This window comes from Onthophagus taurus, chromosome 5 (genome assembly GCF_036711975.1).
Source record: "Onthophagus taurus isolate NC chromosome 5, IU_Otau_3.0, whole genome shotgun sequence".
In the NCBI taxonomy this organism is placed as follows: domain Eukaryota; kingdom Metazoa; phylum Arthropoda; class Insecta; order Coleoptera; family Scarabaeidae; genus Onthophagus; species Onthophagus taurus.
Window position 1 is genome coordinate 7,273,782 of NC_091970.1, and position 13,620 is coordinate 7,287,401.

At 28.5% G+C, this 13,620-nt stretch overlaps 2 protein-coding genes across 7 annotated transcripts in view; one reads left to right on the forward strand and one right to left on the reverse strand.

Annotated features, from left to right (window-relative positions):
• Window positions 1–13,620, forward strand: part of LOC111416300 (necdin, MAGE family member) — a 107,827-nt gene that overhangs the window by 2,096 nt on the left and 92,111 nt on the right. For both annotated transcript variants that reach the window (XM_071195804.1, XM_071195805.1), the window contains one exon: window positions 2,004–2,047. The gene's annotated coding sequence lies outside the window, so the exon portion shown is untranslated. The remainder of the gene's footprint in view (window positions 1–2,003; window positions 2,048–13,620) is intronic.
• The window catches only part of LOC111416295 (Phosphodiesterase 11), a 94,936-nt gene continuing 84,103 nt past the window's right edge, over window positions 2,788–13,620 (reverse strand). For all 5 annotated transcript variants that reach the window (XM_071195799.1, XM_071195795.1, XM_071195797.1 and 2 more), the window contains 10 exons: window positions 10,114–10,211; window positions 9,990–10,053; window positions 9,584–9,919; window positions 9,437–9,523; window positions 9,215–9,382; window positions 9,054–9,163; window positions 3,674–3,862; window positions 3,407–3,620; window positions 3,268–3,351; window positions 2,788–3,209 (listed from right to left, as the gene is read on the reverse strand). In XM_071195799.1, the coding sequence (XP_071051900.1) occupies window positions 2,970–3,209; window positions 3,268–3,351; window positions 3,407–3,620; window positions 3,674–3,862; window positions 9,054–9,163; window positions 9,215–9,382; window positions 9,437–9,523; window positions 9,584–9,919; window positions 9,990–10,053; window positions 10,114–10,211 (1,590 nt within the window). In that variant the 3' untranslated portion in view covers window positions 2,788–2,969. The remainder of the gene's footprint in view (window positions 3,210–3,267; window positions 3,352–3,406; window positions 3,621–3,673; window positions 3,863–9,053; window positions 9,164–9,214; window positions 9,383–9,436; window positions 9,524–9,583; window positions 9,920–9,989; window positions 10,054–10,113; window positions 10,212–13,620) is intronic.

The following is a 13,620-nucleotide window of genomic DNA, read 5'->3' on the forward strand; positions in this document are numbered from 1 at the left end:
TAATTTAGGGTTTATTTAAAAAAAACCTTTTTTTTTGTATATGATTATTTAAAATTAATGGTGAATTTAAGTTTGGATTAATTTATTTATAAAAAATTAACCCATAAATAAATTAAATTTAAACAAAATTAATGTTTAATAGATTTTTGAACGTATCCTTTTTTGTTTACAACTGTCATTTATGGTTAAGTGTCAAGTTCGAGCTTGGATTAAAACTACACTTAACGATTAATTGATAGGTAAGAAACAATATAAACAATTTTTTAAGTAATTCATAAACGTCATGAGTAACAATATCGATAAAATGATTACAATTTAATCATTTTTCTTACTAACAAATTAGATTTTAAAAACAGCCATTTTGACGTATAATGAATACGTTCTTAATTTAGGGTTTATTTAAAAAAAAACCTTTTTTTTATATGATTATTTAAAATTAATGGCGAATTTAAGTTTGGATTAATTTATTTATAAAAAATTAACCCATAAATAAATTAAATTTAAACAAAATTAATGTTTTATAGATTTTTGAACGTATCCTTTTTTGTTTACAACTGTCATTTATGGTTAAGTGTCAAGTTCAAGCTTGGATTAAAACTACACTTAACGATTAATTGATAGGTAAGAAACAATATAAACCATTTTTTAAGTAATTCATAAACGTCATGAGTAGCAATATCGATAAAATGATTCAATTTAATCATTTTTCTTACTAACAAATTAGATTTTAAAAACAGCCATTTTGACGTATGATGAATACGTTCTTAATTTAGGGTTTATTTAAAAAAAAACCTTTTTTTTTATATGATTATTTAAAATTAATGGTGAATTTAAGTTTGGATTAATTTATTTATTAAAAATTAACCCATAAATAAGTTAAATTTAAACAAAATTAATGTTTAATAGATTTTTGAACGTATCCTTTTTTGTTTACAACTGTCATTTATGGTTAAGTGTCAAGTTCGAGCTTGGATTAAAACTACACTTAACGATTAATTGATAGGTAAGAAACAATATAAACAATTTTTTAAGTAATTCATAAACGTCATGAGTGACAATATCGATAAAATGATTACAATTTGATAATTTTTCTTACTAACAAATTAGATTTTAAAAACAGCCATTTTGACGTATGATGAATACGTTCTTAATTTAGGATTTATAAAAAAAAAAAAACGTTTTTTTTATATGATTCTTTAAAATTAATGGTGAATTTAAGTTTGGATTAATTTATTTATTAAAAATTAACCCATAAATAAGTTAAATTTAAACAAAATTAATGTTTAATAGATTTTTGAACGTATCCTTTTTTGTTTACAACTGTCATTTATGGTTAAGTGTCAAGTTCGAGCTTGGATTAAAACTACACTTACCGATTAATTGATAGGTAAGAAACAATATAAACAATTTTTTAAGTAATTCATAAACGTCATGAGTGACAATATCGATAAAATGATTACAATTTGATAATTTTTCTTACTAACAAATTAGATTTTAAAAACAGCCATTTTGACGTATGATGAATACGTTCTTAATTTAGGGTTTATTTAAAAAAAAATATAACCCATAAATAAGTTAAATTTAAACAAAATTAATGTTTAATAGATTTTTGAACGTATCCTTTTTTGTTTACAACTGTCATTTATGGTTAAGTGTCAAGTTCGAACTTGTATTAAAAGTGCAATTTTAACGATTAATTATAGGTAAAAAACAATTTTTAAAGTAATTAATAAACGTCATGAGTGACAATATTGATAAAATGATTAGAATTTGATCATTTTTCTTAGTAACAAATTAAATTTTAAAATTAGTCGTTTAGACATATTATGGATACGTTCTTAATTTAAGGTTTATTAAAAAAAACGTTTTTTTATATGATTATTTATAATTAATGGTGGATTTGAGTTTGGATTAATTTATTTATAAAAAATTAAGGCATAAATAAATTAAATTTAAATAAAATTGTTTAATAGATTTTTGAACGTATCCTTTTTTGTTTCCAGCTGTCATTTATGGTTAAGTGTCAAATTCGAGTGAAATTTTTAAGGTAAGAACAATTTAAACAATTTTTTAAGTAGTTCATAAATATATTAGTGGTCAATTTGATTTTCTACTCTCTACATACATCTTTAGGATTAAAAATGAATTTAATTTAATTTAACCGGAAATAAACAGAGATTTTAAAGGATGAATTTTTTTAAGGGGGTTTTTGGAATACCTCGTTCATTCATTCATCAATTATTATATTAAATCAATAACATCATACTTTGTGCGTTCATTCAACAGTTAAATTTTATAACCCACAATTAGCACAAATTATCGCCAATATACACTTTGGTTGACGCGATTAACTAATAATAATACCGTAATGAAATACGCATCGTCCGATCGGACAACAAATATCACAAAAGAGACATAGACATAGTGGTCGAATTACAGGTGAGGGTTCGTGTTTTTTTTTTAACGAGAGAGCAAACGATACTATGCTATGAATAAGATTAAAAAGTAATAGTGTAATGGGTGATTTTTTTATTATTAGGTGTTAAATATGCGGCTCTTAAAACAGTATAGTTTTTTTTTTAAATAGACGAAAAATTTTGATTATTGCCTTAAAAAACTTGTTTCAAATATTTTTGTACTGTTGTACTATTTTTATATTTTCACAATATTAATGGTCCATATTCTACAATATATATCATTTTGATTTACTTCCATAAAAGCCAAGTTCATTTTTATCATTCAATTTAATTTAATTTAAGGCAATTTAAGAACCGAAACAATTTTCTAAAAAAAGTTACGTACCAACCTTGCGCAATCCTAAACGTTAATTAAGTCTTTGCTTCTTAACAATTAACATAGAAAATAAATAAGGTCATCTGATATCTACATTATAAATACAATCGTTAGTATACGTTTTTTTTGTAAATTAAAGGCTAATGACAATAAGTTAAGGGTGCGGTTTCTTTTTGTTAATCAGATTCGGTTGAACAACAATTATGGGCTGGCGAATTCGGGGTGGTTTCAGTTTCTTCCGAATCATCATTCACGCTAGATTTAGAGATTGCCATGTTATCGTTGGTGTCTTTTTCAACGACGTCATCCGAAGGAGCGGAAAGATTGTATTCTTCCGCCAACTCCACCCAATGCGCTCTATTTATTCGCACTCCCTCTGCTAAAGGTTCTAATTTGTCTGATAACTCAGCAAATGCCTATAATATAAATAAAGGTTATAAAAATTTGGGTTAAGACTATAAATGAGTGATTTACTTGATAAATTGGTAAGCAGATTGAGTCGATGAATCCGACTTGCATTAATGGTAACTGATCTTCTTTTTCCCTATTCATGATATCCTTAAAATTAATTTAAATTAATTATTTAAGTCAAAAGAATTCTTTGATTACTCACAATAGGTGTAAGATTTAATTTCTCCCGTTCCATGTCGCCCTGTTCGAAAAATTCCGACGAAACTAATTCCGCAACCCTCTTCTCGACCTCCCAAGGTTTCGTGATTGCCGCTAAATCGCAAACTGTCATTAACATCGCCCTGAGCAGTTCCCGATGGTCGTCTTTAGCCCACACCGGGCCGTTTCTTATTACATTGAAAAATATACCTCGTTTTCTAAACGTTAATTCAATCATTTACGATTATTTTTCATCTATTAATTAGCTCACCTAAAATACACAGCCAAATCGGTACTTAGAATTGCTTCCTCCAATACCTTTATCACCCCAGAGTAATCCTCTGGCGAAAGGTTTGATAATAATTGATTCCCTGGCGAATTTAAGATCATTATGCACTGATCGAAATGATGATGTTCCATTGTTGAGGTTGAATATAATTGGGCTAAAGGAGATGAAGCTCTGAAAAAAAAATATTACTTAGAATTACTTAGTATTATTTAGAAGTCGAAGTAGTGGTTCCAGTACTTAAAATTAAATAAAGTTTTCTTTAATAAAAATGCATTACTTAGAAGCTGAGGCAGCTTGCTGCCAAGGCAGTAGTTCTAGTTCTTAAAATTAAATAAAGTTTGCTTTACTAGAAATGGATTACTTAGAAACCGAAGCAGCCATGCTGCCGAGGCAGTAGTTTAAAAAAGGACAACCCGGTTGAAATCGCACTGTCTTTTCCACTGTACAGGATGGTTCAAATTCGATGTCCGAATAGGCTAACTCGAAAACTATAAGAGTTAGAAGAAAAGTAGCTGACATGTCATGATCTCGTTTTTCGAAAAACTGCTAATGCCGAAAACCTCATAGCGCTATCGTCTTTTGTTTTTCCGTTAGACGCCAAAATTGAAAATATCGTAAAACCCGCAAATGTAATTATCTTGGTTATTATTATAGGTGGAGTATTATAACTAAGACATTATATGGACACTTTTTTACAGAGAATTTGATGACGTAGTCAAAAAAATTTTGTCGGTTTTAGATTTTGAGATATGAGAATTTTCGTTTTTTTAAATAGAAACAACCACTGATTATTCGCTTATTAAATTCGTTATTTTTTTCTGATTACAAAAATATAAGGTTTGATGGGTCTATTTCTTATTGTTTTAGAATAAAGCTAAAAATAAACTTTTTTTTAGTGTCATTAAAGAAATTGAATTTACAGTTTCCTGTAAATTATAACTAAAAATTAAAAAATAACATATTTCTCATATTTGAAACAAATATATTTGTTAAACTGTTTAATTTATATACAGCCTGATTCAGAGTAAGCGCCTTATTTTTTTTAGCCATACTATGGGTACTACTTTTAAAATATTTGGCAGTAATATGTTTTAGGACACTCTATACACGATGGTGATATCACATTTTCATTGGACGAATTATTTCAAAACGGCGACTGTCAATTTTTTTTTTTTAAATTGAATGCCAATATTTTTTTTTTTTATTATTGAGATCCTAAAAACATTCCTTATACGAATAGTATTTTGTTTTTCTTAAAAATTCATTTCTTTCCCCATCAAAAAGCACACATTTTAATCTAGTAGCGCATGAATGTTTTACACTCGATGTTATTTTATTAAAATGTTAAGTTGCTTTTTGATGGGGAAACAAATGAATTAAAAAAAAAAAAACAAATACTATCGTAAAAAGAATGTTTTTAGGGTCTCAATAATAAAAAAAAATTTTGGCATTCCATTTAAAAAAAAAAAGTTGACAGTCGAAATTTTGAAACAATTCGTCCAATTGAAAATATGATATCACCATCGTGTAGAGAATGTCCTAAAAGATATTATTGTCAAATATATTGAAAGTAGTACCCATAGTGTGGCTAAAAAAAAATAAGGCGCTTACTCTGAATCAGGCTGTATATTTTACACAAAAGTTGGAATAGATTGCATTATATCACATTTTTTATTACGATTTAATATTATTTTTAAACGACTTAATAAATTATCGATAGATGGCGCTCATATGTTTATTTTTTTTAATTTAAATAAACATAGCAACATTTGTTTGTATTCAAAAAGTGTCAAAAATTTTCTGAAGTGTCACTTTATAAATCCTGTTTTTAAGATCAATTACGAAAATTTTGAAAAGTTTAACATGTTAGAATGTTACATATTAAAAAAATTATTTGTTTTTAAATACCAGAAGTTATCTTCGTGTTTAATTGTTAACTTTTTAAATTTTACCTACCGTCCCGTAACTTACAGGAAACTGTAAATTTAATTTCCTCGACGACACTAGATGGAAATTTTATAAAAAAAGTTTATTTTTAGCTTTATTCTAAAACAATAAGAAATAGACCCGTCGACCACCCTGTACAACCGACTTTTGATACCTAGTGAAACTTTAGGTATTTAAGGATGGAATTTTGCCCTGTTTGCCAACTTTGAAAATTAACTTCGGTGATTTTTCTTTTATATACTAGTTTTAATTAGCGTAATTTGCATTATGTATTTTTATCATTTCAATCAAGAGAAACCATTCTTTGTTTTGTAAAATAAGAAAGTAGGTAAAAAAACTTACTTTTAGTTACAAACTTTCAATTGATATTACTCCAAATTAAATCTTTAATTATGAATTTAGATGAATGGTTTTCTTCAGTATGGGTATAACAATACGTACAGGTGTCTCACGTAACTGGTTCGTTAGAACTTTTTTAGGTTTAATCTAATAATTTAGGTTCATTTGGAGCTTTCGATATAAAATATTTTCAAGATGGCCGCCGCTTCTGGTCTACCGGAAATAGACCAGTTTTTATTACATCGTTTAATTGTACGTAAAAAAATAGGGTGACTTTGATAAAAGTTATTGGTACTCAGCGTTTTTCGTTTTCGAGTTATTTTGGTTTTAAGCTTTTTTTGATAAATTTACATTGGCACGATTACTCTTCAGATGTTATCAAATAGATTGTCATTTGTTGTATCGGAGTATCTTATACAGGGGGTCAAAAATTGAATTACTGTTTCGCCATGTTCAATGGCGAGAAACTCGAAAATTTTAAATGGAACGCCCCATATTTTTTTAGCCTATCAGAAAGGGAATTTAATTCTCTACAAATTATCTATTAATATTCGTATACCTATTTATTGTAGTTTACCTCATATTGGGAAATTTATTAAAACATGCACGAAATGCAGGTTCTTTTATTAGAAAGCTATGGAATTTTGACAGTTTCTGGTCCATGTTTGTATTATTGTTGTATACTGAGAGGAACAATATAAATAAATTGTATTTTCGACAAAATCACCGAAATTTGAAATTTGATAATAAATTTAGGGTATTTAGTGTAGATAAGTTGATTTAGTTACTTTCTAAAGTTCACCGATTCTGAAGTAGATGGCGGGATTGAATTTTATCCGATGATAAATTTTATATTATATGTCGTATAGGTCGTACCGATCTGAGAACGTCACTTTGATCCCTTCGATCGCTTAGTCTCTCCAACATCCAACATAAAATAGTCTTTATTTATGTGGGATTATTATAGTTATGCACCAAACATAACATTATATTAAAAATATAGCGATTTACGCCTCATCCATTTGAATACATACTTGTCACGAGTTTTGACAGCTGCAATTCCACTCTTAACAAACAAATCGTTTGTCACATCTCATACCGAGAATTTCATATAACTCGCAATATACGAATGCAGTAACTATAGTTACGAAATTACTGTGCACTTGTGCTGTCCGACATAAAATGTAACATAGCTTAATTGTACAGGCATTGGATAGTTCTGCTGTTGCTGAATAATAATTAAAACTAGAACTAACACTAAACCACGATCTAGAAACATTCGGATTTAACCGCAGCTCCATCAAGACGGCTAAACCCCAATGATTCTAGTTCTAGGTCTTACGTTAGTTATAGTTCTAGTTTTAATTCAATAAAAATATACAACACAGTGACATCTAATGCTCACTAGCGCCACCTACCTAGCACTGTCACTAGAACTAGAAACATTCAGGTTTCTTCAACTTTAATTGGAGATTAAAAAGAAAATTACCTGTCTTAACACGCTATAATTAGGGTTTCAAAACCAAACTGAGTTATCCTAACATTCTTTCCCTTGGATGATTAACATTTCAAAAGAAAACTTACTTTTCGCAACATTCCTTCCGGGGATGATTGATATTTGTAAACAAAACTAACCCTATCCCAAGGATAGTAGACTCTAACAGGACTGCTACATCCATTGTTGTTTTGTAGCTCACTACGGATTGGTTGCCCGCACTCTACGTCACACTATTTGCCACGCCCAGTTAACTGTCATTGGGTTCTATGCGTTTGTTGTGTTTTTAGAGGTTATATGATAGACATTAATACGTCTAAAAAAATAAAACTTCTAAAATAATATGAATATGTCTACGATATAGGATATAACCTCTAAAAATAGACAGCAAACGCATAGAACACAACAATATGGTGCGGGCACTTTGTCACAACAATAGATGTAGATTCTACTGACCTTGACCCTATTCAACATTATATCTGAAACTGGTCATCATATTGCCAGATATTGCAGGCCTTGGCTTTATCAAATAAAACTGCAGATCTGAACTGTTGATTAGGTGTAGTGGTAAATCATTTGATGGATTATGCTGTCTTGAGAGACGACCGGCTAAACCAGAACCTTTCTAGTTTCAGTTCAATGAAAAGTATAAAATAATCTAACGCTGAATAACAGCTAAAACAAGAACTAACACTTATTGTTAGTACATAAATGACTGTTTTGCAACAAATGTTAAAGGAAAGATCATTTTTTGAATATTATGTACTTCAGGAATATGGCCACCATCATTCTTCAGGTCTGGCGATCGTGGAGACCAATATTCCTATTTTTATTGATGAGGAAAAAACTCTCGAAGAAAGCTCAATGTAGCCCTAGTTGTGTAACAAGTTGCTCCATCTTGGTGGAAATGAGCATTTGCTGATGTTATGGCCATCATCATTCTTAAAGAAGTATGAGCCAATTATGCTTATTCAAAGACATCGCACATCAAGTTGTAACTTTGGCCGAAAGGGAAAGTTGTTCATGAAGGTTGTGCTGAGGAATGAGTTCTGACGATTTGCAGTTCTTAGAGGACTTCTTAAAGTCTTTTTTCTTATTCTTTGGCATAGTATTTTTGAGTTAAAAGTCCATACAGAAATGGCTTTCCTATTTTACTATAACAAAAGCATGAGGCGGTGAATGAATATATCGCCAGAATACGCGTTGTTTGACATGAATTTTCTAAATAAGGTGTAACAGCAAACTCAGAATAATAATCACTGACAACTAACTCAATATTCTTGAGTTTTACTGACTCAATATTCAAAAAGTGAAACTTTTTTCTGCTTCTCTACAGGCGTTGACAACTTTAAATGTCAAAAAATGGACAGTTTGCCATTTGTTATGAAGTTATTGGGTATATTCCAGACATTTGATACACCCCTGTATAAAATTTTATCTTCACATTTGTTGCAAAAAAGAATTAAATTTGTTTTATACTTTTTTAATAGTTTTGCATTACTTAGAAAAGCCATATTATACATGATGACGGTAAGATTACTATAAAAGGCAATGAACTTAATAATAATCTTAATTTCTTACTTTATTTGAAAGGAATTGTTGGTTCCTCTATGATCCAAATCATGGCTTAGACAACCGATTATCAAAGCTAAAACTTCAATTTCTCCGAAAATATTCCACCAACCAGTAGCCTAAAATAAAAAGAAGTTATAAATTTAATTTTTTGAAATATTTTTACTTACTGTTAAAATGGAGAACATCATTTGGGCAACATTAAAAGCGTGCCGCCAATTATGATAGGTAACATTACGATAATTTTTCTTAACGGATAACAACCACCGACAGAGGACCTCATAGTCCATGTGGAACCTCTCGACTAGATCAAGATCAAGGAACATTCTTATACATGCCTATAAAAAAAAATTTTAACATCAAATTTATTCTAATTACCACGAATTATTTACCGTAAGAGTTTCATCATCAGATAACCCAACATCATCGAAAGAGAACTCGTGCAAACAAAACGATACCGCAGATGGAACCCTCATTTGCTAAAATAAAAAAATAATTTATTATCCTAAATAAATTTGTAATTAAATTAAAAAGCTTACTCTAATTCTTTGAGCATCTTCTATACTTGATGTTGCGTGATAAGATAAAACTTCAAGAGTAACGCTTTGTTTGGCAATGGCCACAACAGCCTTTTCATACATATGGGTGTTATGAATTCCCATCCCACAAAAAATAGCAAAAGCCTCCACAAAGTTTTCATCATTTTTGGTAAACGGCAAATCATTAAATTTATTAATCAATTGGATAACGCCTATAATTTCGCACGAAGAATTTTTAATAGCCATACAAAGGATGCTTTTATGCTGAAAGTTGCTGTTTCTATCCACGCTGGGATCAAACCGGCTATCATCGTACGCATTAACAATATTCACAGTCTAAAAAATAACCCAAAAAGTGCTATTTTAAGGGATATGTTAAGTAATTAATAATTTTAAAAAAAATTACCTCTCCCCTCGCGGCAACATATCCAGTAATCCCAATATTTATAGGAAACCGACTTTCAAATGGGCTAAAAATGAATTATTATATTTAAGATTTAGTTTTATTATTCAATTAATTAATTAATTACCTAGTTCTTGATTCGCCTTCTTCGCCGCAAAGGTCGCTCGCTTGGAAATCAAACGATCGCGAAAAACTCCTTTTAGACGCTTGATGGGTCAGTAGAACCTAGAACGAAATAAAAAGGAGTGGATGAAAAATGAATTTTTGAAATTCGAAATAAAATTTGTGTTTGAAAAGCCGAGAGCGCGACTGATTAATTATGAACGTCCAAAGAAGCGGGTACAAAGCGAACGAAAGGAGACGGGTTTTGTTTCCAACAAACGACTCCGTTGGGATTTCCGCGAAACGTCTCGCCCAAATTGCAATTTGTTAGCTTGGCCGTGGTACACAGTAAAAAATTTAATCACGGTTAATGGAACCGTTACTTCACTTTTTAAATAAACCAAACACATTTGTTCGACTCGTTTTACCACCTTTACTTTTTTATTCAATGAATTCATTTCCTTTATGTAACGTTCGTGTTAGAATATTTTGTTCAATACAATTAGAAATAAACAGTTAGTTTTTTGATTAAGCAATAATGAGTTATCTAAGTGTATTATACTCTATTTTTTAATTCGGTGGAGTCTTTTCAAATTGAAGCCCCAAAAAGGAGGGGAAATTTATTAAAAGGAACAATTTGGAGTTAAAGATTGTCAAAAATCCTTTATTTTGATACCAAACTCGATATATTTCCGTTAAAACCCAAAAAAGTTAGGTTAAAAACTATTAAACGTCAAATTAAAAAATTCAATTGTTTTTTTTTAATTAAAAATTAATATCTCCGAAACGATTAGGGATAAATAGGTGGTGTTTAGACTCTTTTCAAACAAATTTTTGATTTTTTACTTAATTTAGTGTTGAAAACTTCGATTTTCTTTATTTTTATTATTCGATAATTTTTCTAAAAATTTTTTTTAACAAAATTTATTAAAAAGAACAATTTGGGGTTAAAGATCATTAAAAATCCTTAATTTTGACACCAAACTCGATATATTTCCGTTAAAACCCAAAAAAGTTAGGTTAAAAACCATCAAACGTCAAATTAAAAAATTCAATTGTTTTTTTATAATTAAAAATTAATATCTCCGAAACGATTAGAGATAAATAGGTGGTGTTTAGACTCTCTTCAAAAGATTTTTTGATTTCTTACTTAATTTCGTGTTAAAAAACCCGATTTTCTTTATTTTTATTTTACAATAATTTTTCTAAAAAATTTTTTTTAACAAAATTTATTAAAAAGAACAATTTGGGGTTAAAGATTATTAAAAATCCTTCATTTTAACACCAAACTCGATATATTTCCGTTAAAACCCAAAAAAGTTAGGTTAAAAAACCATCAAACGTCAAACTAAAAAATTCAATTGTTTTTTTATAATTAAAAATTAATATCTCAGAAACGATTAGAGAGAGATAAATAGGTGGTGTTTGGACTCTTTTCATAAAATTTTTTGATTTCCTACTTAATTTCGTGTTAAAAAACCCGATTTTCTTTACTTTTATTTCAAAATAATTTTTCCAAAAAAATTTTTTTAACAAAATTTATTAAAAAGAACAATTTGGTGTTAAAGATGATTAAAAATCCTTTATTTTGACACCAAACTCGATATATTTCCGTTAAAACCCAAATAAGTTAGGTTAAAAACTATTAAACGTCAAATTAAAAAATTCAATTGTTTTTTTATAATTAAAAATTAATATCTCAGAAACGATTAGAGATAAATAGGTGGTGTTTAGACTCTTTTCAAAAATTTTTTTGATTTCTTACTTAATTTCGTGTTAAAAAACCCGATTTTCTTTATTTTTATTTTTCAATAATTTTTTCAAAAAATTTTTTTAACAAAATTTATTAAAAAGAACAATTTGGGGTTAAAGATCATTAAAAATCCTTATTTTTGACACCAAACTCGATATATTTCCGTTAAAACCCAAAAAAGTTAGGTTAAAAACCATCAAACGTCAAACTAAAAAATTCAATTGTTTTTATAATTAAAAATTAATATCTCCGAAACGATTAGGGATAAATAGGTCGTGTTTAGACTCTTTTCAAACAAATTTTTGATTTCTTACTTAATTTCGTGTTAAAAAACCCGATTTTCTTTATTTTTATTTTACAACAATTTTTCTAAAAAATTTTTTTTAACAAAATTTATTAAAAAGAACAATTTGGGGTTAAAGATTATTAAAAATCCTTAATTTTAACACCAAACTCGATATATTTCCGTTAAAACCCAAAAAAGTTAGGTTAAAAACTATTAAACGTCAAATTAAAAAATTCAATTTTTTTTTTATAATTAAAAATTAATATCTCAGAAACGATTAGAGATAAATAGGTGGTGTTTGGACTCTTTTCATAAAATTTTTTGATTTCCTACTTAATTTCGTGTTAAAAAACCCGATTTTCTTTATTTTTATTTTTCAATAATTTTTCTAAAAAAATTTTTTTAACAAAATTTATTAAAAAGAACAATTTGGGGTTAAAGATTATTAAAAATCCTTCATTTTAACACCAAACTCGATATATTTCCGTTAAAACCCAAAAAAGTTAGGTTAAAAAACCATCAAACGTCAAACTAAAAAATTCAATTGTTTTTTTATAATTAAAAATTAATATCTCCGAAACGATTAGAGATAAATAGGTGGTGTTTAGACTCTTTTCAAAAGATTTTTTGATTTCTTACTTAATTTCGTGTTAAAAAACCCGATTTTCTTTATTTTTATTTTTCAATAATTTTTCTACAAAATTTTTTTTAAATTTTATTAAAAAGAACAATTTGGGGTTAAAGATCGAGAAGAGTTTTTCGAGGTTTTAGTGTAATGTCAAATGATATTGACATGTTGCATTTTATGTGAGACAAAGTAAGTAGGTACGCCCTGGTTTTTAGTATGTTTAAACAAATAAGTAATTAAATTCGTAACTACAGTTTGTTTAAAATCCTCTGATTTTAAAACTCCCGCCAAAAAATAGCTTTGAAACATGACACTGTGTAAATTGAGTATAGATCTCTATTATCTTGCTGCTAGATGATGAGTAAGAGAACTCCAACTCTAACTCATCAAAACATCTGCCTCATGGAGAAGCTAAGTTCTTAAGTTAAAGATCAACTTTGTCTAAAGATTCAAAATCGTATGCTATTCCCATTAGACACTCATTACAGCTAAGCTAGTTCTACACCCAGATGTTAAAATCTTGATTTGTATCAACGTGCAAGTTTTAACATCATATTTGGTCAGCCAAGAGTCTTACACAAGCCAGGAGCACAAAGACGGCTATACAGGAAGCTTGGAAAAGAATAAGAGATGTTACATTGAGGAACCAAAGAGCTAGGAATAACTTTTGAATAATCTATTACAGATCTATATTAGATATCTCTATTACAGATAGATATACATAACGCAACCTATTAGACGAAATTAATCTAACATTATAGATGTTAAGAAATGCAGAGATACGACTCGAATCGTATGATAATACAAAATAACTTGAGATATAGAATAAACATACACAACACAAGGGAAATAGAAGCAAGAAAAA